The following is a 25,748-nucleotide window of genomic DNA, read 5'->3' as shown; positions in this document are numbered from 1 at the left end:
TTTTTAATAAAACCTGAGAGGTTTCGTTCTCTCCATTGAAAGTCCAAGCTACAAACCTTTAAAAAAAGGTCATAAAGGCCTGTTCATCATAAAAAGCAATCATATCTTATCATGGAACTTGAAGTAACCACTCAACTCATATGGATTCAATTTATGACACCTTTTACAACCTTTTTGGATCTTGGTTACCTGTACTGTCAATGGCGGAACAGATACCTCTCAGGTTTCATTACAAATATTTTAATTTGTGTTTTTAAAGGGTTTGTTCAACCAAAATGAAAATTCTATCATTTTATTACTCAAACTTATGCCGTTCCAAACCCGTAAGACCTTCATTCAACTTCACGAATTAAGATATTTTTGATTAAATCAGAGATTTTTTTGACCCTCAATAGACAGCAAGGGTACTACCACGGTCACATAGAAACGCAGTAATGAAATCATTAAAATAATCCATGTGACATCAGTGGTTCAACCATAATTCAAAGCATGCGCATGCATTCCCCTGCTCTTAAACAAGACTCCACCATATATATGATGTGCGTCATAGTACTCTCCATAATGGCGGAGGATGGGAATGAAGGGAAAATAATTGTTGAAGTCACTATTTTTGTTTTCTTTGCACACAAAAAGTATTCTCTTAGCTTTGTAAAATTAATGTTGGACTATTGATGTCACATGGACTATTTTAGTGATGTACTTACTAAGTTTTTGGACCTGGAAACATTTCAGTTGCATTGTTCTTCATGGAGGGTCAGGAAGCTCTCAAAAATGTAATAAAAAATATCTTAATGTGTTCTCAAGATGAACAAACGTCTTTTGGGTTTGGAATGAAATGTGGGTGAGTAAACAACAGGATTTTCATTTTTGGGTGATCTTTCCTTTTAAGCACATTTACTGTACATTACGCATTTACATTCTTCATCTGTCTGTCCAAGTATTCATGACACAATGCATCATCAAGTCAAGTCAAGTCACCTTTATTTATATAGCGCTTTAAACAAAATACATTGCGTCAAAGCAACTGAACAACATCATTAGGAAAACAGTGTGTCAATAATGCAAAATGACAGTTAAAGGCAGTTCATCATTGAATTCAGTGATGTCATCAGATATTTGAAGGATCAAATACGTCACCTACACTTTCCCTCAGAGCAACTACTCAACACAGAGCAGTTGTAGCCTAGGTCAGACTTGGCAAAAACTGGATGAGTACAATTTCAGCTGGACTAAGAATTTTATGCTGCTTTTACAATACACACTTTTAGCCCTGATTCTCCAGCTGTTTAGCCTTGATTTGCTCACAGTTAGGAAACTGAGCCTTAAAATCACAGGCTTGTTCACATGATGATCACAATGTGTGAATTAAGGATGTGATCTGAGAGATGTGTCGCAGAAGCCCAAAAGCAGGTTACATTTCTAGACTTGCCTGCAACTCCTGCAGTCATGCAGTGTAAAATTTTTTTACGGTTGCTGGATTTGAAGTTGTAAAATATGTGGCCAGCATTAGTCTGACTGAAATTGAACTGGTGAATAAAGAAATATGTATAAGACTGTCATTGTTATAACAAACTGCCTTTAAATCTAATATCACAAAACTAAATAGCTAAAAGAAACCCCCAAAACATTCAATAGTTAGGTGAATCGATTTTTTTCTCCCACCCCTAGCAGATTGACTGTATAATTTTAAAATGTAAAGCAAAGACTGAATGGTATGATCGTAGCATTGTGAAATTATGCTAAATAAATCATCTGCAAGAAACAAACAGCTGATAGTCTGAATGAGAACGCAAATTCACTCTCTGCCAGCAGGTGGCGCTTATGGAACAGAAGCGATAGACAGTTTCCTTGGTTACTGCTGTGAACAAAGCAGATCTGCACTTTTAAATATTACTGTGACGAGTGGAGCGGGGCCGAGAGCCGTGGGAATGAAGTGAGGCCGGGGGAGTGATTGGAAATCAGTGACTCTCTTTCACTGTCGTCGCTCCTATTTTATATCCTTCCAATCTCCTCCGTGGGACTCGAGACCGGTGAGTGTCGCAGGTGTCGTTGATTTCCAATCACTCCACCAGCCTCGCTCCGTTCCCACGGCTCTCGGCCCCGCCCCACTCGTCACAACTACATTAAGGCTACGTTCACACTGCAGGCTGAAACGACCCAATTCCGATTTTTTTGCCCCTAAGCGACCTGTATCTGATCTTTTCATGACAGTCTGAACGACACAGATCCGATCTTTTCAAATGTGACCCAGGCCACTTGGGTATGTGGTCCTGAATCCGATACGTATCCGATCTTTTGAAATGCGACCTCCGTCTGAACGGCCAGGTCACATGTATCCGACCCGTACGTCATTGATACGCTACAAACGTCATAATTCTGCGTTGAAGTAGGCAGGAACGAGAAGATAAACTGATGAATTCTGTATTAGTGAAACCACTCACATCAGTATCCCACCACTCCTGGCTGCGACTCCGCACCCACACGTTTCTCTGTACCGACGTTGCTAACTGCTCCACAAAACGCCATGGCCAAAAACCTTGCTCTCCTCCTTCTTTTTAATTTTCTTCTTAAAACGAGAAGATTGTAATTGTGCTGGCTCCGTTGGGAAAATAACTTTAATATTGCAAAAAGAGCTCCGCTGTTGACTACACTGTTGTTGACATCCATGTTTAACGTTAGCTACTTCCGCAAACAATGAGTGACGTTGTTGACCGTTGAGTACTCTTCTACGCATGCGGGTCACTTCTGGGTCATTTCATGTTCACACAGAAGATCACAAAAGGTCGCATTTAATTGGAAATGTAAACGGCCTTGCGAAAAAATCGAATTTTTTAAAAAAATCGGAATTGAGCATTAAGCCCTGCAGTGTGAACGTAGCCTAATATGCATAAAGTATAAATGGAGGTAAGCTAAAAAGAAAATACCATCTTAACTTTTCTAAGGACAGTCAGCTTCCTTCAGAGATACATTCATATAAAACCCCCACTCCCAATTCAGTATTTAGGATTTTCTATGTTCTTCCAATATTTCATGCATTGTGACCAGTGACCTTGCTTTGCCTGCTACAGTATTTTCTCCTCTTTGCATTTGTATTCAACATCCTAGCTTCTGTTAATGGCTGTTTACACTTGTTTTTTTTTGCCCAGGCAAATAATTAGTTGTGTGTCTTTAATAGTTCTCTAATCATTAGTCAGAAGTATATGCAGTTAATATGGATCTTGTCAATTGTACATTGCTTATACATTTATGCCACTTATGCATTTTTTTTTAATTCATACTGTGTACATAATTCAGACCAGTTTACCGGTTATATATTACATTATTTAATAGTACTTTATTAGTAGTCGTTTCTTTACTTGTTTATTTATAGTTTATCAGTGCCTAATTTTTAAAAGCCTACTTACAATAATGAAATGGATATTTTTATCTGTCTGCAATCAATAGTTAAGTGTGATACAATGCTGGATGAGACAATGCTGCCCAGTCTATTAGCTCCAGCAAACATAGCAATGTTTTAAAAGCTCCACAGAGCCAAAGTGTTCACAGTTTTCAGGAAAACCAGCCTACAGACGGCTACAATCAGCCTATAAACGGCTTATTTACAAGTTTATATCTGCACTTGAAACAAGGAATATAAGAAAGTTTTGTCATGGAGAACATTTAGTTGAATAGAGTAAGGCCTATTTGCCTTAATGCAGTTTATGTTCAGTTAAATATTTGTAGCAGGTGTAGCAAATGACAAAAACGATCTCTAGAGGAAGACATGTACAGTTGCATTGTTGTTTCGCTCGGCTGAAACAGGCTTCCTTTGTGAATCGCATCATTGCTCTGGTCGTGACTTCATCGCTCTCACTCTTCTTTTCTGGAGAGGATGGTGACACACGCTAGTGTCTGTCCGTCTCATGAGTGGTGCCTGCCACGGCACCGGACAAATTGCATGTCTCTAGAAAATGAAGACTGCTCACACTCATAGAACGGATCTCCTTTTCCGTGGCATGAAGGGCTCATCTGTATTCTGTGAGTGCTACACATGACCAGAGTGTGCAAATGATGCTGTCCTGCTCCTCAGCCACAACAGACGTTGTCTGAACAGAGCAGATAGAGAATGATGAGCTCTCTGTGCAGGGCAGTAAAATTACCATGCCTTTACTTGATTTAATTTGCTCTCACTCTTGCTCTTTATATCATCCCTCCTTTTTTTCTTCCCATTAGCTGTGATAAGTATTACCCATTTTATAAACATAATGAGTAGATGTCCTTCAAGTGTGCCTACGGTTGGTATTAACTTAATGGTATCATCTCATGATGTGTGCTTGAGATTTTTTTATTTTATTTTTTTTTTTCATTTACGTAATTAATAGATTCAGTGCTGCCTAATTCCCTCAATCACAGAAATAAACATACTGTCTCACTAAACAAACAACGCAATGCCCAGCTCCTCTGTTACCTATTTCGACAGTGTTAATTAATCACCATTGTTTGTCTGAGCAGTATTCATGAGCACAAGGCCTCATTTGGAAGCAGTTTTTTGGCATCATGGGCTTTTGGCAGTCTGATGAGAGTGAACATTTCATTGTGCATTCAGAGAAAAAGTAAAGAATTGCACTTAATTGAAAACTCCCAGTGTGAGTTTAAAGAAGACACCAGCCTCAACCCACTGCAATTATGCAGAATTTGTAAATGATTGTGCTGATGATATATTTTCAGGGTTTATGTGTAGCTTATTATTTTTACACTCATATCCCACAACATATTTGTATTCAGGTCACTGTGGAGATTGTGTTTCCTATAGTGTTTGTAGTACTTATGACTACAAAGCTTTAGCTTTAGTTTATTTCAGTTTTAGTTTTAGTATGAATTCAATTTAGAACTGTTGCTTTTGCAACTAAAGGCTGGATTTGACAGATTCCGCAAAAAATTGCATAGTGTATAAAGGGCACATACTCCATTTATTTTAGCTTCAGACTCTGAATCCATCCAGTCAGAGGATATCAAATTTCCACTACTGGAAATGTCAGATTTTTGTACTACTTATTTCATTACTAATTATATTATTAGTTAACAGTCTATTAGCTAAAAAGTTAATTTGATTAACGTGAATTTCATGAATTTGTTTGGTGTGTGTTTATTTATTGAGAGCAGCAGTCAGACTCCAAGTTTGTGTAACAACCTGGTGATCTCCAGCATGTTTTGAGATGATCCAAAAAGCATCTTCAAAAGCATCTATTTTTGAAGTACTCACATTTGATTCATGACCCAGAAATAAAGCAGCATCCTAAATGTTTCTCATTAACTTCATATCATAACATTTCCTCTGTTTTAAAAATTAAAAATCATTAGTGATTATCAGCTTCTCTGAACTTAAAAATCATCATCTTCATGGTCTTTGTCCTGATCATTGTAAACAATTCCTGCAGATTTTCTGTGAGTTTTGAACAATCAAGAATCTTCCAGATATCCCAGAACACCCATTAAAGTTGTTCTGAACTTGGTGGTGTCCTGCCCGCTTCCATTCTCTGTTGTTCGCAGAATTTGAGAATCAGTTATTTCTCCCCTCCACAATATGATTTATTTAGTGCAGTCAAGAGACACAGAAAGAGACGGCCTGTAAATAATTCAGCAAGGCTCATATAACACCAGAGAAGAAAAACCGCCTTCTTCCCCTGCCCTGCATTAATGCTTAACATGTTTGATATTTATTCATTTATTTTAAGTATTATACATGCATTTGCACAAGCTCACTGTATGGGTAATGTCAATTTGAGGGTGTGATGAATTCAAGTACATAGTGAAACGCTGAGTAATTTACTAATAGTGACTTTTAATAGTATCAGCTTAGATCATTATTAGTGCTGCTTATTACACATGTGACATGATACTTTGGCAAAAAAGATACTTTTGGTGTTTTTCCACACAATAGCAATGATGTTACATAGTGTAGTAGTTTCTGACCCAAGACACTCTTGAGCAAATCTGTTCCAGGAACAGTTTTCCTACAGGGCTGTAACAGGAGCCGTGTTCACCTCTGTTTTCTGGAGCCATTGTGAACTTATCAACGTGAGTTTGATGAGAGAGGAAGAGGCTCTTATGTTCTTCTCTCTCGTACTCTGGTCCAAAGAGCAACATCTGCTTTAGCACTTGATTTGAGTGTATCCTGTGGAAGAACATTTTTCACTCCAGCTCTTTTAAGCGCTTATTGATATGGAAAATTTTTGGATGTATCAGGTAGATCGCCGCCATGGTGATGAGGTGAGGAGTTAATTGTGTAAATGTGCTCTGGCTTTATCTTTCAATGTTTCAGTATTTTATAAATGTTAATTTGAATGATAATCCATTGTGGGACTGTGCAGTATTTATATGTTATTACAAACAATGAACAGAAAATCTTTTAATATTTTATCGTAATGCGCTCTGGTTGAGGGTGTGACTATTTTTTTTTCCTAGTATTTCACATTTTGGCCTGTTCAGAGAAATAATGTATATTCGAGATGGCAATACAAGAACACAGATCTCTTATGTACTTTTTTTGTACTTTCCCCCCCCCTTGACTTGACATTAAACATACTTCTGGCTGAAACTTGGCAGTTTAAAATTGTCACATTTATGCATTTCTTTTTATTTTATCACAGTCTTTTTAATCAAACTCATTGCTTTGTTTGTAAAATTGAATTAAATTGTACTTTTGTTTATTTGTTTTATTAATTCAAAAACCTTCAAGACTTTAATTGACCTAATTTATTCCAAATGTTACATTAGTAAATGTAGCTTTTGTAATTTTTCAATCAGTTGTCCAAAATAATAGACTGTAAAGCATGTAGTATTATGTATGAATGTAGTATTAAAGCATGTAGTATTGAATATGTCTCTTTTGTCCAGTCACCAGGCTCAGGCTCCACCTCCCCACAGGGGGCGGAGTCTTCCAGCCATCACCTGCCATCACACGAGGGGAGTGACAGCTTTGAGTCTCCGTCTCCAGCCAGTAAAGAGGTAGGAGGCCATGAATAAACCTCTTAAAATGTGCTGAAATTGGATGATTCTTAATTATTCTTGGTAATGATATCCAGTAGGTGCTCTAGGAACTTAATTAGACACATATTACAGACCACAGCATTGGAGTCCTGATTCAGTCTTCACTTATTATAGTTTTTATAAATTATCCAAGATGCTGTTAAAATAGATTAATTAGAGCAGATAAAGTTTAAAACTATTGTTTTAAAATTAAAGTTTTGCTGTTATGTGTGTGTGTGTGTGTTGTATTATATTATATTATATTATATTATATTATATTATATTATATTATATTATATTATATTATATTATATTATATTATATTATATTATATTATATTATATTATATTATATTATGTTATTACCAACGAAAATATTATATAATAAAGTAAAACACATTTATAAATGCTTTGGTGTGCCTATAATGCCCCTTTTAAAATCACTGTAAACCAGGGTTTCTTGGATTATATTTATTATATTATATTATATTATATTATATTATATTATATTATATTATATTATATTATATTATATTATATTATATTATATTATATTATATTATATTATATTATATTATATTATATTATATTATATTATATTATATTATATTATATTATATTATATTATATTATATTATATACCCAATTCCAAAAAAGTTGGGATGCTGTACAAATTGTGAGTAAAAAAGTAATGGAATAATTTTCAAATCTCATAAACTTATATTTTATTCACAATAGATAACATATCAAATGTTGAAAGTGAGACAATTTGAAATGTCATGCCAAATATTGGCTCATTTTGGATTTCATGAGAGCTGCACATTCCAAAAAAGTTGGGACAGGTAGCAATAAGAGGCCAGAAAAGTTTAATGTGCATATAAGGAACAGCTGGAGGTCCAGTTTGCCAATTGGCAACATGATTGGGTAGAAAAACAGCCTCTCATAGTGGCAGTGTGTCTCAGAATCAAGATTGGGAGAGGATCACCAATTTGCCCAATGCTGTGGCAAAAAATAGTAGAACAATATCAGAAAGGAGTTTCTCAGAGAAAAATTGCAAAGAGTTTGAAGTTATCATCATCTACAATGCATAATATCATCCAAAGATTCAGAGAATCTGGAACAATCTCTGTGCGTAAGGATCAAGGCCGGAAAACCATACTGGGTGTCCGTGATCTTTGGGCCCTTAGACGGCTCTGCATCACATAGAGGAATGCTACTGTAATGGAAATCACAACATGGGCTCAGGAATACTTCCAGAAAACATTGTCGGTGAACACAATCCAAAGTGACATTCGCCATTGCTAAAACTCTTTAGCTCAAAAAAGAAGCCATATATAAACATGATCCAGAAGCGCAGGCGTTTTCTCTGGACCAAGGCTCATTTAAAATGGACTGTGGCAAAGTGGAAAATTGTTCTGTGGTCAGACAAATCAAAATCTGAAGTTCTTTTTGGAAAACTGGGACACCATGTTATCCGGACTAAAGAGGACAACCCAAGCTTTTATCAGTGCTCAGTTCAGAAGCCTGGATCTCTGATGGTATGGGGTTGTATGAGTGTGTGTGGCATGCAGGGGCCCACTTTTATCATCACGGAAATTCGTCCCCCGCACTTTTTCAGTCAAGTGTGTTCGTATAGAGGTTTTCAAGAGCTGGTGTGAATAAATATAGATTTAAAATCAAAGAGAAAGGATAGTCTGCGCATGACATTATATTTTATTTGGACCCAGAATACAGCGAGATGAACATCACAGAGCGCTAAACTCTCCTGCGGTGTGTGTGTGTGTGTGTTTCATTCATACTCAAAGCCGGAGGGCGCTCTCGCGCAGAAAGTCTTACAAGGAAACTCCTAATATGGACAAAAGCATCCAGCTATCGCTGTATGAAAACAGTTGTTTTCGGGTTTTTTTTTTTTTTTTTTTTTTTTTTATAAAAATCTCCAGCAGGTGATAAATAAAGTATATTAACAATGCAGTGCTAATAGCATTCATTGCAGTATAGAAACTATTCTGCTTTATTAGGAGATAAAAAGTGTTTGTAGTATATAAACAAATCCTTGTTATTTGTTATTGTCCAGCAGTTACAGATTTCTAAGCCAATTAAAAGCTAGAAATTACAGAAAAATTAAAGTTGCCTATAGTATCCACTACCAGTCAGAAATTTTTGAACAGTAAGTTTGTTTATGTTTTTAAAGAAGTCTCTTCTGTTCACCAAGCCTGCATTTATTTGATCCAAAGTACAGCAAATCAGTGAAATTTTGAAATATTTTTACTAGCCTATTTAAAATAACTGTTTTCTATTTGAATATATTTCAAAATGTAATTTATTGAGATTTCAAAGCCAAATTTTTTTTGCATCATTACTCCAGTCACACAATCCTTCAGAAATAATTCTGATATACTGATTTACTGCAAAAACAAAAAACAAAAAAAAACAACAACAACCCTCTTGATAATGTTGAAAACAGCTGAGTATATTTTTTCAGGTTTCTTTGATGAATAGACAGTTGAGAAGAGCAGCATTGATCTGCAATAGAAATCTCTTGTAAAATGATGTCTTTATCATCACTTTTGATCAATTTAAAGAATCCTTGCTAAAGAAAAGTATTAATTTCTATCATTTATTTAACAAAAAATAATAAACTGACTAAGAAATTATACTGACTAAGCTTTTGAATGATATATGTATAATGTTGCAAAAGCTTTTTATTTCACATAAATGCTGATCTGTGGATCCTTCTATTCATTAAAGAATAGTGAAAATTACTCATCTGTTTTAAATATTGATAATCAGCAAATCAGCATATTAAGAATGATTTCTGTTTCATGTGACAATGAAGACTGGAGTAATGATGCTGAAAATACACCTTTGATCACAGGAATACATTACATTTAAAATATATTTAAATAGAAAACAAAATATAAAAATATTTCACAATATTACTGCTTTTGCTGTACTTTAGATCAAATAAAAGCAGGCTTGGTGAGCAGAAGAGACTTCTTTCAAAAAATTAAAAATCTTACTGTTAAAAAACCGTTGACTAGTAGGCTATATAGATTACAGAAATTTTATATCGTAATGTTTTATATATATATATATATATATATATATATATATATATATATATGTATATATATGTGTGTGTGTGTGTGTGTGTGTGTATGTATATATATATATATATATATATATATATATATATATATATATACATATGTATATGTGTCTGTGTGTGTGATTTCTGTCCCCCTCACTCCTGAAAAGATGGCTACGCCCCTGGTGGCATGGGCAGCTTACACATCTGGAAAGGCACCATTAATGCTGAAAGGTATATCCAAGTTCTAGAACAACATATGCTCCCATCCAGACATCATCTCTTTCAGGGTAGGCCTTGCATTTTCAACATGACAATGCCAGACCACATACTGCATCAGTTACAACATCATGGCTGTGTAGAAGGAGGATCCGGGTACTGAAATGGCCAGCCTGCAGTCCAGATCGTTCACCCATAGAAAACATTTGGTGCATCATAAAGAGGAAGATGCGACAAAGAAGACCTAAGACAGTTGAGCAACTAGAAGCCAGTATTAGACAAGAATGGGACAACATTCCTATTCCTAAACTTGAGCAACTTGTCTCCTCAGTCCACAGACGTTTGCAGACTGTTATAAAAAAGAAGAGGGGATGCCACACAGTGGTAAACATGGCCTTGTCCCAACTTTTTTGAGATGTGTTGATGCCATGAAATTTTAAATCAACTTATTTTCCCTTAAAATTATACATTTTCTCAGTTTAAACATTTGATATGTCATCTATGTTGTACTCTGAATAAAATATTGAAATTTGAAACTTCCACATCATTGCATTCTGTTTTTATTCACAATTTGTACAGTGTCCCAACTTTTTTGGAATCGGGTTTGTATATTATATTATACTTTATTTCTGCAAATGGTACCAGTTCAGTGCATTATGAAGTGCCATACCTAAAAATAACAACTTGCTTTGAAGAATGTTGTTTTGAGCCATTTGTGTGCCTGTTCTTGTATGTGCAGTCGAGGAGAAGTCTTGCTTCATTCCCAACATATGTAGAAGGTAAGAAGATCTCCTGTTATTTCCTTTTATTGTTGCATTACTTTTTCCCGTCCAGGTTCTCAGCTACTGCAATGAATCCTGATAGCACATCCTAGACATGTTTTGAAATGTTCCTCTCCTCTCTGTTAGTACCAGGCCCATGTGACCCAGAGGACCTCATTGATGGTATTATCTTTGCTGCTAACTACCTGGGATCCACTCAGTTGCTCTCAGACAAGACACCTTCCAAAAATGTACGCATGATGCAGGCTCAGGAGGCTGTGAGTCGCATTAAGGTGAGGTGAAATGGTTCTGTCTATACTCCGCTGTTGTAAACTTCATTGTAAGAAGTAAACCTGAGCTTCTATGAATCTATCTCAAGAAATTTCTGAAGCAATACATGCTTCAGGAGAAGCATAAATGTTCCAAGAAACCAAAAGTGACAGATTTAGGAAAAAAGAATGGGATTTCATAAGAAATGCAGAGCTATGTTCTATACGAGGTGTATATTTATTGCGCAAGCATTTTATTCCTTGGATACAACATGAAGTTGCGTTTTGCAGTCTTATTTTGTTGTTTTGAAAAACAAAATTGAAATGTGAGCTCACAGCAGATGAAGAGAGGTGATTGTAAAACTAAGAGTGTGTGGTCCTCTTGCAGTAATGAAATGATTCTGTAGTCAAATGCAAGGACCTATCCCATGAATCTTGTTCCTGAAGGACCAGATACATTTACCACCTCCCTCCTCTTCATCCTCCTGCAGCATAAATCAGCCATTCGCCCTGTCAGATGCATTACTCAGCATTTTTGACCTGCACCTTAAAAAATGCAGTGAGCCCAGCACCTTTGCCATTTAGTGTTCCTTCAGCATGTCCCTTTGTATGTTCATTTTGTGTTCAAATGTTCAGTTACAGTTCGCTCTGTGCTATGGCACACAACAATATCGGAATGCTTAATAACAAATTATTTTCATTTTGAGGTCACTGAATGGAAATTGCTGAATTTTCTAGCTTTGCTAAAAAGATCAGCTTGGATTTCAATGCCTGTACAAATGTATTTTTCTTTTTCACCATCAAACTGACCAAGGTAGCCTTACGAGACAAGCTAGTAATACTAGTAAAGCAGTATAATGAGGATAACAGCATTGCATACTGTATTAAGATTCAAGCTGAATATTATAAGCTGATCATTTTGTACTATTTGCTTTATAATACAAATGAAACACTGAAAACTTACAAGTAAATTTAGGCACCAAAATGTTGTATTATACAGTATGAAAAACAGATAATAATTTTGATAACTGCTAAGGATTGCATTTAACAATGTTATTGAATTATTAGTGTTTATAAAGATTAATATTATGATGGTAATCTAAATGTAAAATATATGAAATGAGCTTCACAATTTAATATCCAGTATCAGCTTACACAGAGTGTGTGTGTGTGTGTGTGTGTGTGTGTGTATATGTATATATATATATATATATATATATATATATATATATATAATAAATTGATTGCAAGAAATAAATAAATAAATAAAACAGCATCCCTATGTTCTGGTCTACAAAATAGATGATACAATCTTCTTTCCAGTTAGTTAAAGGGTCCCACAAAAGAATTTTGGTCAAATAGTGATGTGTGATATTTCTGGAATAATAGTCAAAATGCAGTACTGTGCTGTTGTAGACTGACTGATTTTATGGGAGTCTGGGACGTTCTCACATTTTAAATGACATAACCTAAAAAATGCATTTGTGAAAGCTCCCTCCTAGAATGGATCAGTACATGCGTATGGGCTATACAAGTACCACCATATTTTATTCTGTGTGTGTTATCTCAATGAAAGATGATCATAGGTTATGAATTCTTTGTTTAATTGGGTCACACCTCATCTGCATGTTTGAGACTCCGTACTTTGTCCTATACACAATCATGAGCTCAAATTGAGTGAGGGTGTTTTTAGGAGACTGTCAGTTGCAATGCAGTATATAAGGCAAGTGTAAATTGCATGCATTTGGAGAGATGTCTGAATCAATACACCCTGCCTCAGCTGCCATGACGTAGATCTTTCTTAGATGGCCAGTTCGATGCATTATCACAGCCTGCTGGCAAGTTTAAACATGTTCTTAATCTAATTTTCAGCAGAGCTCATGCTTTGTATAGGTGATGTTTCATGAACAGGACGTTCTGTAATATAAAACCAATATTTGGCATGATATTAAAAGTACAAATGGGCCACCTGGTGGATGATGGCACAAATTACTATGAAGTGAAACCAAAGGCAACATATTGTAGCAGGGTGGTGTCTAGTAAGCTTGGCTTGATGTAAACCGGATCCATTCCAGTCACCTCACATCAATGTATTTCCCAGAAGTCACTTTTCAGATGCAGCTTATTGAGAAGAAAGATTCCCAAAATGTGATTGGTCTTGCTGAGCTCTGTGTTATCTAACAATGTTCCTGTCTTTGTTTGTTCCATGCTAAGCAGACGGCCCAGAAATTAGCCAAAAACAGGAAGAAGGTGCAGTAATCACTCATGGGTTTGGGTTTTGTCTTTATTTTTGTTCTTCGTCTTCTCTTTTTGCCTGGTTTCAGCACTTCAGTGTTTTCATATTTCCTGTCGCTCTGCCATTTTTCTGGATCCAGCAATGAGTCATGTATCTGTGTCTGTCCGCACAGTCTGTTAGCCATTGTTCATTCCACACCAAACATTACCTCCGTTTTACCACCAGATCTTACATGGGGAAGTCGTGGAATGAGTTAACGTCAGGAAAGTCTAGTTTGCTGGATACAGAAAATGCGGTGATCTTTACTTTCATCTTCTTTGTATTCTGTAGTTTTTTCTTTCTGAGGTACTGTACTGTGCTGTGTTTGTGACTGTTTTTCAAGGTGTTCATCTGGCACAGCATGTTCTACTCTTCTCTTGATCTTTTTTATTCGGCCTGTCATGCACATGGAAAACTCTCAATTTCTCTCTCTCATAACTGAAACTCTTCAAATGAAGAACAAAACTAACCAAACTAACCCCATGCCAACTTGCAATACTAGCTGGCTTTAAATGACAAACGCAGGTTCTCAGAGTTACACAATGAAGGAGAGAGTGTAAAAGAATTTGAATCTCTGGCCAAATGTTGTCGATGCTAGATGTAAGCTCCTTCATGGCATCTCTGGGCCTTGTCATCTCTCTCTCTTTCTGTCTTTCTTTCATTCTATCACTGTCTCTCTCCATGACTGATATTGTGTGGTTTTCTGTCTTCAGGCTCCAGAAGGTGAAGCTCAGCCCATGACGGAGGTGGACCTCTTCATCTCCACTCAGAGAATAAAAGTGCTCAATGCAGACTCGCAGGTACTTCATCACCTATGAACTTAATTTTGGTTTCACCCACTAACTGTGCCAAAACGAGTAGAAGCACACTTACATTTTACCAAAACTGTGCAAAATACTGGTGCAGAGCACAAGGAGGCAGTGTCTGGACAGAATATCCATGTCTTACAGAGGTTATGAGAAGTCAAATGTTTCTTGATCATTTACATTTCATTTACATCATTTAACGGACTCTTTTATCCAAAGTGACTTACAAATGAGGACAATAGAAGCAATCAAAACCAACAAAAGAGCAATAATAACTAAGTGCTATGACAAGTCTTGGTACATCTAATGTACATGTAGCAGGTTTTTTTTATTTTTTTTATATATATACTTTAAAATAAGGCAAGTAGATAAAAAAGAATAGAGAACACTAGTGTTAGAGGGTCGTTTTTTAAATAAAAAGAAAACAAGTAGTAGAAAACAAATGGAATAGAGAGTGCAAGTGTTAGTGGGTCACGTTTTTTTAGTAAAAAAGCAAGTACCGTATTTTCCGGACTATAAGTCACACTTTTTTTCATAGTTTGGGTGGTCCTGCGACTTATAGTCAGGTGCAACTTATTTATCTAAATTAATTTGACATGAACCAAGAGAAAACATTACCGTCTACAGCTGCGAGAGGGCGCTCTATGCTGCTCATTGCTCCTGTAGTCTACCACTGAGCAGCATAGAGCGCCCTCTCGCGGCTGGAGACGGTAAAGTTTTTTCTTGGTACTTGGTTCTAAATAAATGGGACTTATAGTCCAGTGCGACTTATATATGTTTTTTTCCTTGTCATGACATATTTTTGGACTGGTGCAACTTATATTCAGGTGCGACTTATAGTCCGAAAAATACGGTAGATCAATAGAAATAGAATAGAGAGGGTCAAGTGTACGGTAAATGGAAGATATGTTTTTTAAGCCATTTCTTGAGGATGGCTAAGGACTCAGATTGAGTTGGGCAGGTCATTCCACCAGGTGAGAACAGTTAAGGTAAAATGAAAAAAAGAAAACCTATACTTCTGTTTAAAAGTTTTCAGATGTTTTTCATTTTCAAAGAAATTAATACCTTTATTCATCCAGGATGCAATAAATGGAACAAAAGTGACAGTAAAGACATTTATAATGTTTTTATTTTTTATTTTATTTTTTTACTTTCTGTTCATCAAGGAATCCTTATAAAAGCACATAACAGGAATAAATTACATTTTAAAATATATTTAAAAAAAGAAAACATTTAAATCGTAATTATATTCTACTGTACTTTTTAGCCTTTGTGAGCATAATAGACTTTTTCAAAAACATCTTTTGTAAACGGTAGTACTAAACAAATGGCTATTTTGCTAGGTTCAGTAATACATGACTTGCTGTGATTTCATATTTTTTCTGAAAAAAGCAATGCAGTTTTAATTTTGGATGTTTTTTTATTGAAAAACGATTTACACATTTAAAAAACAAATTGTAGTGTAGAAATGGATTGAGTATGGAGAGTTTTTCTGACCATTACAGTCATCTTCTGATTCGCAGGACACCATGATGGACCACCCTTTAAGGACCATCTCCTACATCGCTGATATTGGGAACATTGTGGTGTTGATGGCCAGAAGGAGAATGCCTCGCTCCGACTCTCAGGAGAACATGGAAGCCTCTGACCCAGCTCAGGACGAGAAGCGCCAATACAAGATGATCTGTCACGTGTTTGAGTCTGAAGATGTGAGTGTGACCTTATCAAGCTCCTGCTAAATGAGGCTGTCAGAGTGACACTTTCAATTTATTGCTTCAGCATTGTAAAATGGTCTAACAGATTTACACACTTTGCCATACTGCTGTTGTTGCATTTTATGAGAGCAATAAGCCAGTCTAGTGCTTTGACCACGGTAAAGGAGAGTTCAACCACAACACAAAGCCCTTTATATTTTTTCCACATTTAATCCTCCATATTGGCCTCATTTTTCTTAGTCTCCTCACATTGTTTCCCAGCATGTTCAATATTTCACATACTGGGCATTGTGGTGACCTCTAATAGCATTTATCCAGATGGTGTTCCTGGGCATCTTGCTGTGTGGGTTGAATCAGTAGACGGGAAGTGACCTTTTCTCTGTTCAGCTGCAGAAGCTGTTTGAATTTAAAGAGCCTGTATATGTCACAGCGTGTGTCACAGCACAGCATACAACAGTGACATGAGGGCAAAAAGGCATGTATGCGGCTGTCCTGAGGAACACCACCCTTGTCATCTTTTGACCCTCATGTGTAGCTGTTATGGTTTCTTCTAAAAATGGCTAGATGAATCAAATTGTAAGCATACAATGTGCAATGAAATATGTTAGTTAAGGAATATAATGTGAGTTTTTCTGTTTGTGCTCAGGCTCAGCTCATAGCTCAGTCCATTGGCCAGGCTTTCAGTGTGGCGTACCAAGAGTTCCTGCGTTCCAATGGCATCAACCCAGAGGATCTGAGCCAGAAAGAGTACAGCGACCTCCTTAACACACAGGACATGTACAACGATGACCTCATTCACTTTTCCAAGTCTGAGAACTGCAAAGATGTAAGTGGGCCGCCCATGCCTGGTGGAAACAGAAGATTACTGTCAGATTTTGAGAATTTGCCTCGATAATGTCAGAATTATCAGTAATCATGTTCTAGCAGTGAGGAAAGTGGTGTGTGTGCACTACAGGTTTATATAGAGAAGCAGAAGGGAGAGATTCTTGGGTTGGTGATCGTGGAGTCGGGCTGGGGCTCTATCCTGCCCACGGTTATTATAGCAAACATGATGCACGGCGGCCCGGCCGAGAAGTCCGGCAGACTGAACATCGGGGACCAGATTATGTCTATCAATGGCACCAGCCTGGTGGGGTTACCCCTCTCCACCTGCCAGAGTATCATCAAGGTACAGCGGGTCCGAAATCAAGTGGAATGAAGTTCAATAATGTTAATTCATTTAACTCTGAATTTATTTGTAATCAATTCTTTTACATTGAATTTATCGCGTAAAACAATGCTCCCATCTTCTAGGGACTGAAGAACCAATCCAGAATAAAACTTAACATTGTGAGATGCCCACCTGTGACCACTGTCCTCATCAGAAGACCAGACCTGAGATATCAGCTGGGATTTAGTGTGCAGAATGGCATTGTGGGTATTTTGAAAAAATCTTTTTCACATTTTACATTAGATAGATTGGTTAATCTATTGGCATATATCTGTATGTATATTGAATTGTGCTTACTCGTATCCTGTATTTTATATTAACTTTGCCTTCATCTAAAATTCAGATTCAGATTGAGATTCTTTCTTTATTGTCCTCAGGAAGAGGACGTTTGTTTTCACAGACTGTACCCGGAGCTGTAGTACAAATAATACAGACTCATTTTCCACCAAATACTAATGTACTACACACATTTACTCCAGAAACAAAAACTGTGCACATAATACACACATCCTGCACCAAATATACAGCAGCACTCTTACACGTATATTACCCGGAGGCAATAGCAGCAACAAAACAATATCGATTTTAAATTACACACACCACAGTTTCTGTGAATTTAACACTCTAATGGCTGTGGGTACAAATTTTACCGTTATTTGTGGGATACCTGTTTGTATCTACGGCCTGAAGGGAGAAGGATAAAGCAACAAATTAAGAGGATGGCTAGGGTTTTTATTATAGTATTTGTTTCACTTAACGTTAGTCTGTAAAATCTTTACAAATAATCAAAATTAATGTCGATGTTTATACTCGACCTTATATTGTTATAATGCCTAAAATCACTTGTAGCATTTAAAATTATAAAATAGTATTTTTTGTGTATTTTTAATTTATGAAGACAAAATAGTACATTTAAAAATCAGCAATTCATTGGAATTTAACGTCAAAATAATGACTGTTGTTGATCAGAATTTTAATACTTCAATGGTATAATAGTTTGTATTTATTATTGTTTTTTCAATTGTAACTTGACTTTGAATGAACTAAAACCCTGTAAAATATTGAAACTTATTTTAATGAATCTAGTTGCAAAGCAACATTTCTCATTTTCATGTAGTTTAACTCAATGTACTAAAATAACTACATTTAAAATTAAAAGGAATAAAACTATAGACATATTTTATTAACATTTATTAAAGTTAAAAAAAGAAAAACTAATTCCAAATATTAAAAGACTTCTAATTCTAATAATCTAATAGAACTTTATTGTTTGCGTCCTCCAGATCTGCAGTCTGATGAGAGGAGGGATAGCAGAGCGCGGCGGGGTGCGTGTCGGCCACCGGATCATTGAAATCAATAGCCAGAGTGTTGTGGCCACCCCTCATGAGAAGATTGTACACATTCTGTCAAATGCAGTTGGTGAGGTACGTCTGAGCTCCATGGTGCCCCATCTGCCTAACAACATAATATTTTTCACATCACTATTTCTCCAGTGAGGTAATGAACCCATTCATTTCATTTATGATCAGGAAACTATGGAAACTTGGCACCCTGTTTAGCTCTGTTTTATGGAGATCACAGCCTATCTAGAGTGGCTCCAAAAGACTGTAAATCAACCAGTGACGATCTGAGTTCTGTGTGAAATTCACACATATTTAATTTATCAAAAACTGTCCAACTTGAACATGTCCAAATATGGAATGTTCCTAGTACTTGAGTGCACTAGTATTTAAGCACAATCCATGGCATTTGTGGCAAAATGTTGATTAATTTGGCATTTTTTTCCACCTGTCCCTGCTTTTTACAGTGACAATCTTGCAGTTGAAGTAAATTTGGCTGATCTTTAAAAATGCTCACTATTTCAATATGATAGCCACAAAACAATATGTGACAAAAAAAATAATTTACTAATCTTCCTTTTCTGTGTGAAGTTAAAACTCCATTGCCATGACAACACAATGACTAGAAGTGCTTTACAGCTCGAATAATACGTTTAAACAGAATAAATTATATAGTGATTTTACAAAATAATAAGCTTCACATTTCTGCTTTTAAATTGATCCCATTCACTTTCATTGTAGGTGCCTTGCCTATGAAATGTGTATATCTTTTTGAAATCAACATTATACCACAAATGCTTGAGCTTTATTTGAATCAAACCCAGAAAATTCCTGTAACTTATGTCAAACATTTTATTTGAAACGTCTACGAGTTCTCTCCTTAAAATAAATGCCACTTAGTTCTGAATTTTGTTATTTAATTCAGAGATATGCTTTTTGGTATCACTTGTGTGTAACTGAACTTGACGATCTCGTTTTGCGGAACAGATTCACATGAAGACCATGCCGGCTGCCATGTACCGCTTGTTAACAGCCCAGGAGCAACCAGTTTACATCTGAAGCTACATACGACGCTTTCCCAAGCCTCCTGCCCTGTTGTCACCAGATATAACCTTAATCTTGATGTGAAACTGTCAGCCCTGTGGACTGGTGACTGAATCGACTGAAGCTCTGCTCGCCATGGCTTTCTTTTCACTGCCTCCCTGAGCTCTTCATCTCTTCTGCTCTGTTGCTGTGAGTGAGTATGCTGTGCTGTGTAATTCCTCTCTCTGTGTGCACTCAGCCCGCCTCGTGAAAGGAAGCAGAGAGAGAGAGAGAGAGAGAGAGAGATATGTTGAAGAGCCCCATCGCAGAAAATAGCTATTGAAACGATATACCTGGGTAACAAAAACTACACCTGTGTGATCCCTAGGTGTGCAAAATGAAAAAGGAATTTGCCTTACCATACTCTCATAATGTTATTTATTCAAGCTTGGCAAGCATCAAGTGTTTTAGAGTCAACTTGAATTTTAAGGACAGCTGTTAGTCTGAGGGATATGGTGGAAAATGGTAAAAATGTTGAAAAATTAAATCCAGAACTTATTTAATTGGTCAAACCCCACAGGATGTTGAATTGGAATTTTAAATTGGAATGAAAGGGAAGTTAATTCACTTAATTGCAAGTCAAAGACATCCATTAGTTATTATTACAAAGAATGATCACGTCATTCATTTTGACTAAGTAGGTCTATATATTTCCTGATATGTTAAATGTGATTAGAACAGATTTTTATTTAAACTGAGTATCACAGTTAACACAGCCACCAAAACAGATTTACATGTTTCCATACTTAACAAAACAAAACAAAAAAAAGTCAATTTGACAGCTTTTTAATATTGTCATATTTTTGACTGAAAATAGTGAGTAAATTGAAGTGTTATTTAATTGGTGAAATATATAACATTTTCTATGTGTGGTATTATTAATATTATTTAATTTTTCTGAAAATAGCCCAAATGGTGTGTGTATCTTCATATTTATGGGTAATTTATACGGAAACATAAAAAAAACTATAATTCTACTTGTTTAAAATCTAATTTAAGTTGCAATTCCACATCCTGTTTGCTGAGAAAGGGACCAAACCATTGAGTCCTTTAAAACAAGGTTTTCTTAAACAGTTACTATTAAAATGATGATACATTTTTTGGTGTGGTCCTCTGTGGTGGATAATTCAGTGGGATAATTCATGTCTAGTATATCTAGTAGAATACTGTATGTATTAGAGCACATAGAAATTGTGGATGAAATGCCTTACAGAATGATGATGCCATATATTGAAAAAAAAAGAAGAAAAAAAAAAGAACGTGTTTTGGAGATATATAGGTTATGCATTTGGAGATCTGAGAATAATTGACCTTTTTTGAATGGGACTCTGTTGGAGACGTTTTGGACTTAAAAAATGAAGCTCTTGACATATAACTCCAATTCCAGAAAAGTTAGGATGTTTTGTGAAATGCCATAAAATCAAGAATATGTTATCTGTTCATTCTCTTTAACCTTTATTTAATTGACTAAAAGTACAAAGAAAACAATTTTCACTGTATTCACTGACCAACAAATTTTGATTTTGATGGCTGCAACACACTCCAAAAAAAGTTAAAACAGAGGCACATTTAACACTGTGTCACATCAGCTGTCTTTAATTAAAATGTTTCATTGTTTGGGAATTGAGGATACTAATTGTTCAAGTTTTGCAATCTAAAGTTTTGTCCAGTCTCACTTCAGATGCTCAGCAGTCAGTGATCATAGTTGTCTGATTCTCCTTTTCATGACTGCTCATACATTTTCAATAAAAAGAGTCCGATCTTGACTGTAGGCAGGCCAGACTTGCACATTCACTCTGAGTCTACGAATAACCCAGCGGCATCACTGAATAGAATTGATGTATAGCTTTCTCCTAGAGTAACAGAGATTCAAGTTGCATTTCTTGATGCAGCAGCAGACTGTGGTAAATGACAGTGGTTTTCTGAAGTACTCCTGAGCCCATGTGGCTATATTTAACATGTGACGGTTTCTTATGCAATGCCATCTGAAGGCTTAAAGATCAAACACATTTAGCTGAGGTTTCCTTCCTTGCCGTACATATACTGTGATTTCTCTGGAATCCCTGAATCTTTTGACAATATTACGCGTGTTACTTGATGAAAGACCTCACTTTTTTACAATTTTGCATTGATGCTCCACCACAACTTTGCTTGCAAAGACAGCATGCTCCTTTTGTACCCAAACATGATATCCTGACCTATTGCCAATTCACCTCCTTACTGTTAAAAAGTTTCAAAACAGTTTAACGTGGATATTCTATAACTTTTTATTTGGCCTCTGTCCCAACTTTTTTGGAGTGTGTTGCAGTCATCAAAATCTAAATTTGTTCATATTCAAAAAATACATTTACGTTGGTCAGTGAAAATTTTGGAAATCTTTTCTTTGTACTTTTGTCAATTAAAAAAAAGTTAAAAGAGAATTGAAAAAGCACAGATTCTTGATATTATTGAATTTTACAAAAATTCCCAACTTTTCTGGAATTGGGTTTGTATTAGTCAGGAAGTCGGAAGAAAGTATTCAAAACTTTTTGTTGTTGTTTTGTTTTACTTTTTTTGACATTGATGTGCAATATTTTTATTTGTTGTAAATGACTGCATTCCTTATTTTTATGCACAGAAAACCTTCCTTTTTGTCTTAAACATCTGTATATGAAATAATATTGCTAATTAAATATGCTTATATTGGTAGCATTTTCTTTTGAACATTTATACTTGAAAAACATTGTGTGAAGAAATTTTTAAGGTAATATAAATGTTGTGTTGACATTTATGGATGAATTTGGATTTGAAGAATTAAATTCTGAGATCTCATTTATCTTTTTTTTTTTACCTCATTATGAAGTTGAGTCATTACAGCCTTTATCAACTAAATGTTTAATTCATGTGTGCTACTTTTTCACTCAAGAACAGAATGTGTCTTAACAGAACTGTATTCACTCAGTTTTAGTACAGAGCATCTCATCATGAACTGATTCGAAACCAGAGACTCTCAGACAGAATTTTAGTACTATTTGTGCAAGAACTGACTGGTGTTTGTCCGTCAGCATGCTTTAGCAGATGTCCATTGTTACTTACTATTAGAGACGGTCTGCAGTCTGGTAAATATCACTATATATGTGCTATATATTTTGCACTTATATAAAATACTATATATTTTGCATCTGAAGAAAAAAACAGCCAGTCTATCAAATGAGCATAAAATGTCTTACAAAAAGCTTATTGCTATGAATTACTGACAACTTTCTCCCATTTTACCATCAAGTGTACTTGAGTGTTGCTTGGAGTTTATTTTTGAGAGCACACTCATTTGCAAAGGAATCTTTTGCCAACAAATAAATGATAAATGTAGATTAAATCACAATATTCTGACATTACTACAGTGTTAAATCTGTATTAATAGTGGAAATATTGTGATAAAACATACTGCTGTGCAATGACTGTACTTGATGGCATTATGTCTTTTGGAGACGTTAGCAAACTCCTTGTAATCGTTCCGATAGCAAGAAAACGTCTTATTGCTTGAAATGTGTATTTCTCCCCCAAACTACAGTCTGACCTCATTATCACGGTGTTCTGTTACTAATGGAATCAAAAGTCATTGACACACAGGAAGGGCCTCATGTTTCATTGCTTTTTGCTTTATGTGAAGCATGGTCTTTTTGTATGCTTTGCTATTTATTCTTGTAGTGAGTGTGATGTGTGATTACAGATGACTTCATTATAAAATAAAACCAGCTAGACACTTTCATATATTATATTATATTTATTTACATATAGCATACTATATACAGTATTTCCAGTGAATATATACCATGTGTACAATAATGAAGGTAAATTGTGCAAAAGTCTTTTACACCACTATTTCATATTTGCTTTAAAGGAGTAGTTCGCCCAAAAATGAAAATTTGCTGAAGATTTGCTCAACCAGAGGCCATCCAAGATGTTAATGTGTTTGTTTCTTTATGGGACTAGGTTTAGAGAAATTTAGCATTACATCACTTGCTGACCAGTGGATCCTCTGCAGTGAATGGGTGCCGTCAGAATGAGAGTACAAAAAGCTGATAAAAACATCACAATAATCTACAGATAATGCACATAAATTCCAGTCTGTCAATGAATGTCTTTTGAAGTAAAAAAAATTGTTTTTGTAATCAACAAATTCACAGTTCAGAAAACGTTCACCCCTGTTGTCATTAATTCTATTATTATTTGTTAAGAACTGTTTTGGCTCGTAAACAGTGCTTGATTTGTGCATATTTCTCTCCTGATTCAGATGAGATGTCTGTTTTTCAACAGAGAAAGCAATATTATGGATAGAGGACTTGATTGAAGTTAAAAACATCTTGATGAATTGATTTCTTACAAACACTTCACTTTTCCACTTTTTTCCCCCCCTCACAAAGCCTTTAATGTTAGATGTTAATCGATGAACTGGGGTCATGTAGATTATTGTTTTAATCAGCTGTTTGGACTCTCATTCTGATGGCACCCATTCACTGCAGAAGATCCATTAGTGTGCAATTGATTTCTCCAAATCTGTTACGATGAAGAAACAAAATCAACCACATACTGGATGGCCTGAGGGCGAGTACATTTTCCAGCAATTTTTCATTTTTGGGGCCAAATAATACTTTAAGGGTCATCAGATCATACATACACATACATTATCATTTGCCATGATGTATGTGGTCCAGTGCCACAATGGAACTATTTATTGCAAAAGATATTGCACATTTCTATACAGAAACAAAAGAGCAACCTAGATAAAAATGCTAGGTTAACTCAATTTACCTTCTGTGTCCCAGACTTCTGCACTATAGAGTACAGGACATGCTGTATCCAATTCATAATAATGTGCAAGCTTTAAAAAGTGATGGATTGAAATATTTCATATTGGAGGAAAAAAAAAAAAAGTGGTTTAATGTGATATTGAAATGACACCAGGAATTAAACGCAGGATGTGCAGATAGGACGGGTTCAACAGATTCCCACCTCAAGACTGTCCAGTGTGTGCTTTGTACTGATGTAGGAAAGAAACTGGGGTTTGATTAGTACTTAATGCACTTGCTCTGAATGTAATTACAATTATATGTTTGTCAATGTCTACAAGTAAAAACACACTTTCTGTACAGCAACAGCAATGTTTATTTATTTGCTAGCTTTTCTGTGATTGAACTATTTAGACACATTCCTTTACCATAGCAGGAATGTTTGTAACAGTATTTACAACATTAAACAAACTACTGCGAGCGAATGTCTTTAATCTCTTGATTTTATGTATTTGAAAGAAGTCTCTTCTGATCAGAAATACAGAGAAAAAAAACTGTGAAATGTTGTTAGTATTTAAAGTAACTGTTTTCTATTTTAATATCTTCTTAAATGTAATTTATTTCAGTCATGGCCAGTGTCTTTAGTGTCACATGATCTTTCAGAAACCATGCTAATATGCTGATTCGGTGCTCAAGAAACATTACCTATTATTAATCATGTTGAAAACAGTTTAATTATTTGATTAATAAAAGTTTAAAATTCAACCTAATGCAGCCACACTGAATAAAAATATGCATTTCTTAAAAAAAAAAAATGAGCCCAAGTGTTTGAAAGGTAGTTTTTCATTAAAGGTTTTGTTAACAACTGTTCATCCTACACTGTCAAAATGTCACATTTGACTGAATAAAAGTCCCAGACAACAGTCAGATTCTTTAAAGATCATATTTAATCTGGGAGAAATATGGATGGTAGGTTTCACCCATATAATTAAAATAAGCCTCCTCAAATTCAGTAATAATGCACCATACATCTTGGTAGAAATAATACATTTGTTCAGAACGGTCAAATAAAAATAAAAAAAGTCACATATTTAATCAGCATCGAGTAATTCTCCACATCACATCAGAAAAATAAACCATACATTAGCATGTTTTTCTTAATATGATGATTATTAATATTGTCAATTTGTATTATCAAATCATTTT

The 25,748-nt window shown here is 35.4% G+C and overlaps 1 protein-coding gene and 1 long non-coding RNA gene across 4 annotated transcripts in view; both read left to right on the top strand.

Moving 5' to 3' along the window:
* The window catches only part of LOC132140976 (amyloid-beta A4 precursor protein-binding family A member 1-like), a 64,300-nt gene extending 43,864 nt beyond the window's left edge, over window positions 1-20,436 (top strand). For 2 of the 3 annotated variants that reach the window (XM_059550092.1, XM_059550093.1), the window contains exons 4-14: window positions 6,877-6,987; window positions 11,054-11,093; window positions 11,223-11,368; window positions 13,562-13,594; window positions 14,333-14,419; window positions 15,949-16,134; window positions 16,787-16,966; window positions 17,096-17,308; window positions 17,434-17,553; window positions 18,634-18,774; window positions 19,678-20,436. In XM_059550092.1, the coding sequence (XP_059406075.1) occupies window positions 6,877-6,987; window positions 11,054-11,093; window positions 11,223-11,368; window positions 13,562-13,594; window positions 14,333-14,419; window positions 15,949-16,134; window positions 16,787-16,966; window positions 17,096-17,308; window positions 17,434-17,553; window positions 18,634-18,774; window positions 19,678-19,749 (1,329 nt within the window). In that variant the 3' untranslated portion in view covers window positions 19,750-20,436. The remainder of the gene's footprint in view (window positions 1-6,876; window positions 6,988-11,053; window positions 11,094-11,222; window positions 11,369-13,561; window positions 13,595-14,332; window positions 14,420-15,948; window positions 16,135-16,786; window positions 16,967-17,095; window positions 17,309-17,433; window positions 17,554-18,633; window positions 18,775-19,677) is intronic. The other variant, XM_059550094.1, reaches the window with a different exon arrangement.
* A 1,586-nt stretch (window positions 20,437-22,022) lies between these two features.
* On the top strand, window positions 22,023-25,022 carry LOC132140975 (uncharacterized). The gene is made up of 2 exons (XR_009433856.1): window positions 22,023-24,224; window positions 24,279-25,022. It is a non-coding gene; the product is annotated as an uncharacterized LOC132140975 (long non-coding RNA).
* The last annotated feature ends 726 nt before the right edge of the window (window positions 25,023-25,748 follow it).

This window comes from Carassius carassius, chromosome 5 (assembly GCF_963082965.1).
Source record: "Carassius carassius chromosome 5, fCarCar2.1, whole genome shotgun sequence".
Taxonomy (NCBI): Eukaryota; Metazoa; Chordata; class Actinopteri; order Cypriniformes; family Cyprinidae; genus Carassius; species Carassius carassius.
Note: the sequence above shows the minus strand (reverse complement) of the source record. Positions and strands in the feature narration are given on the sequence as shown.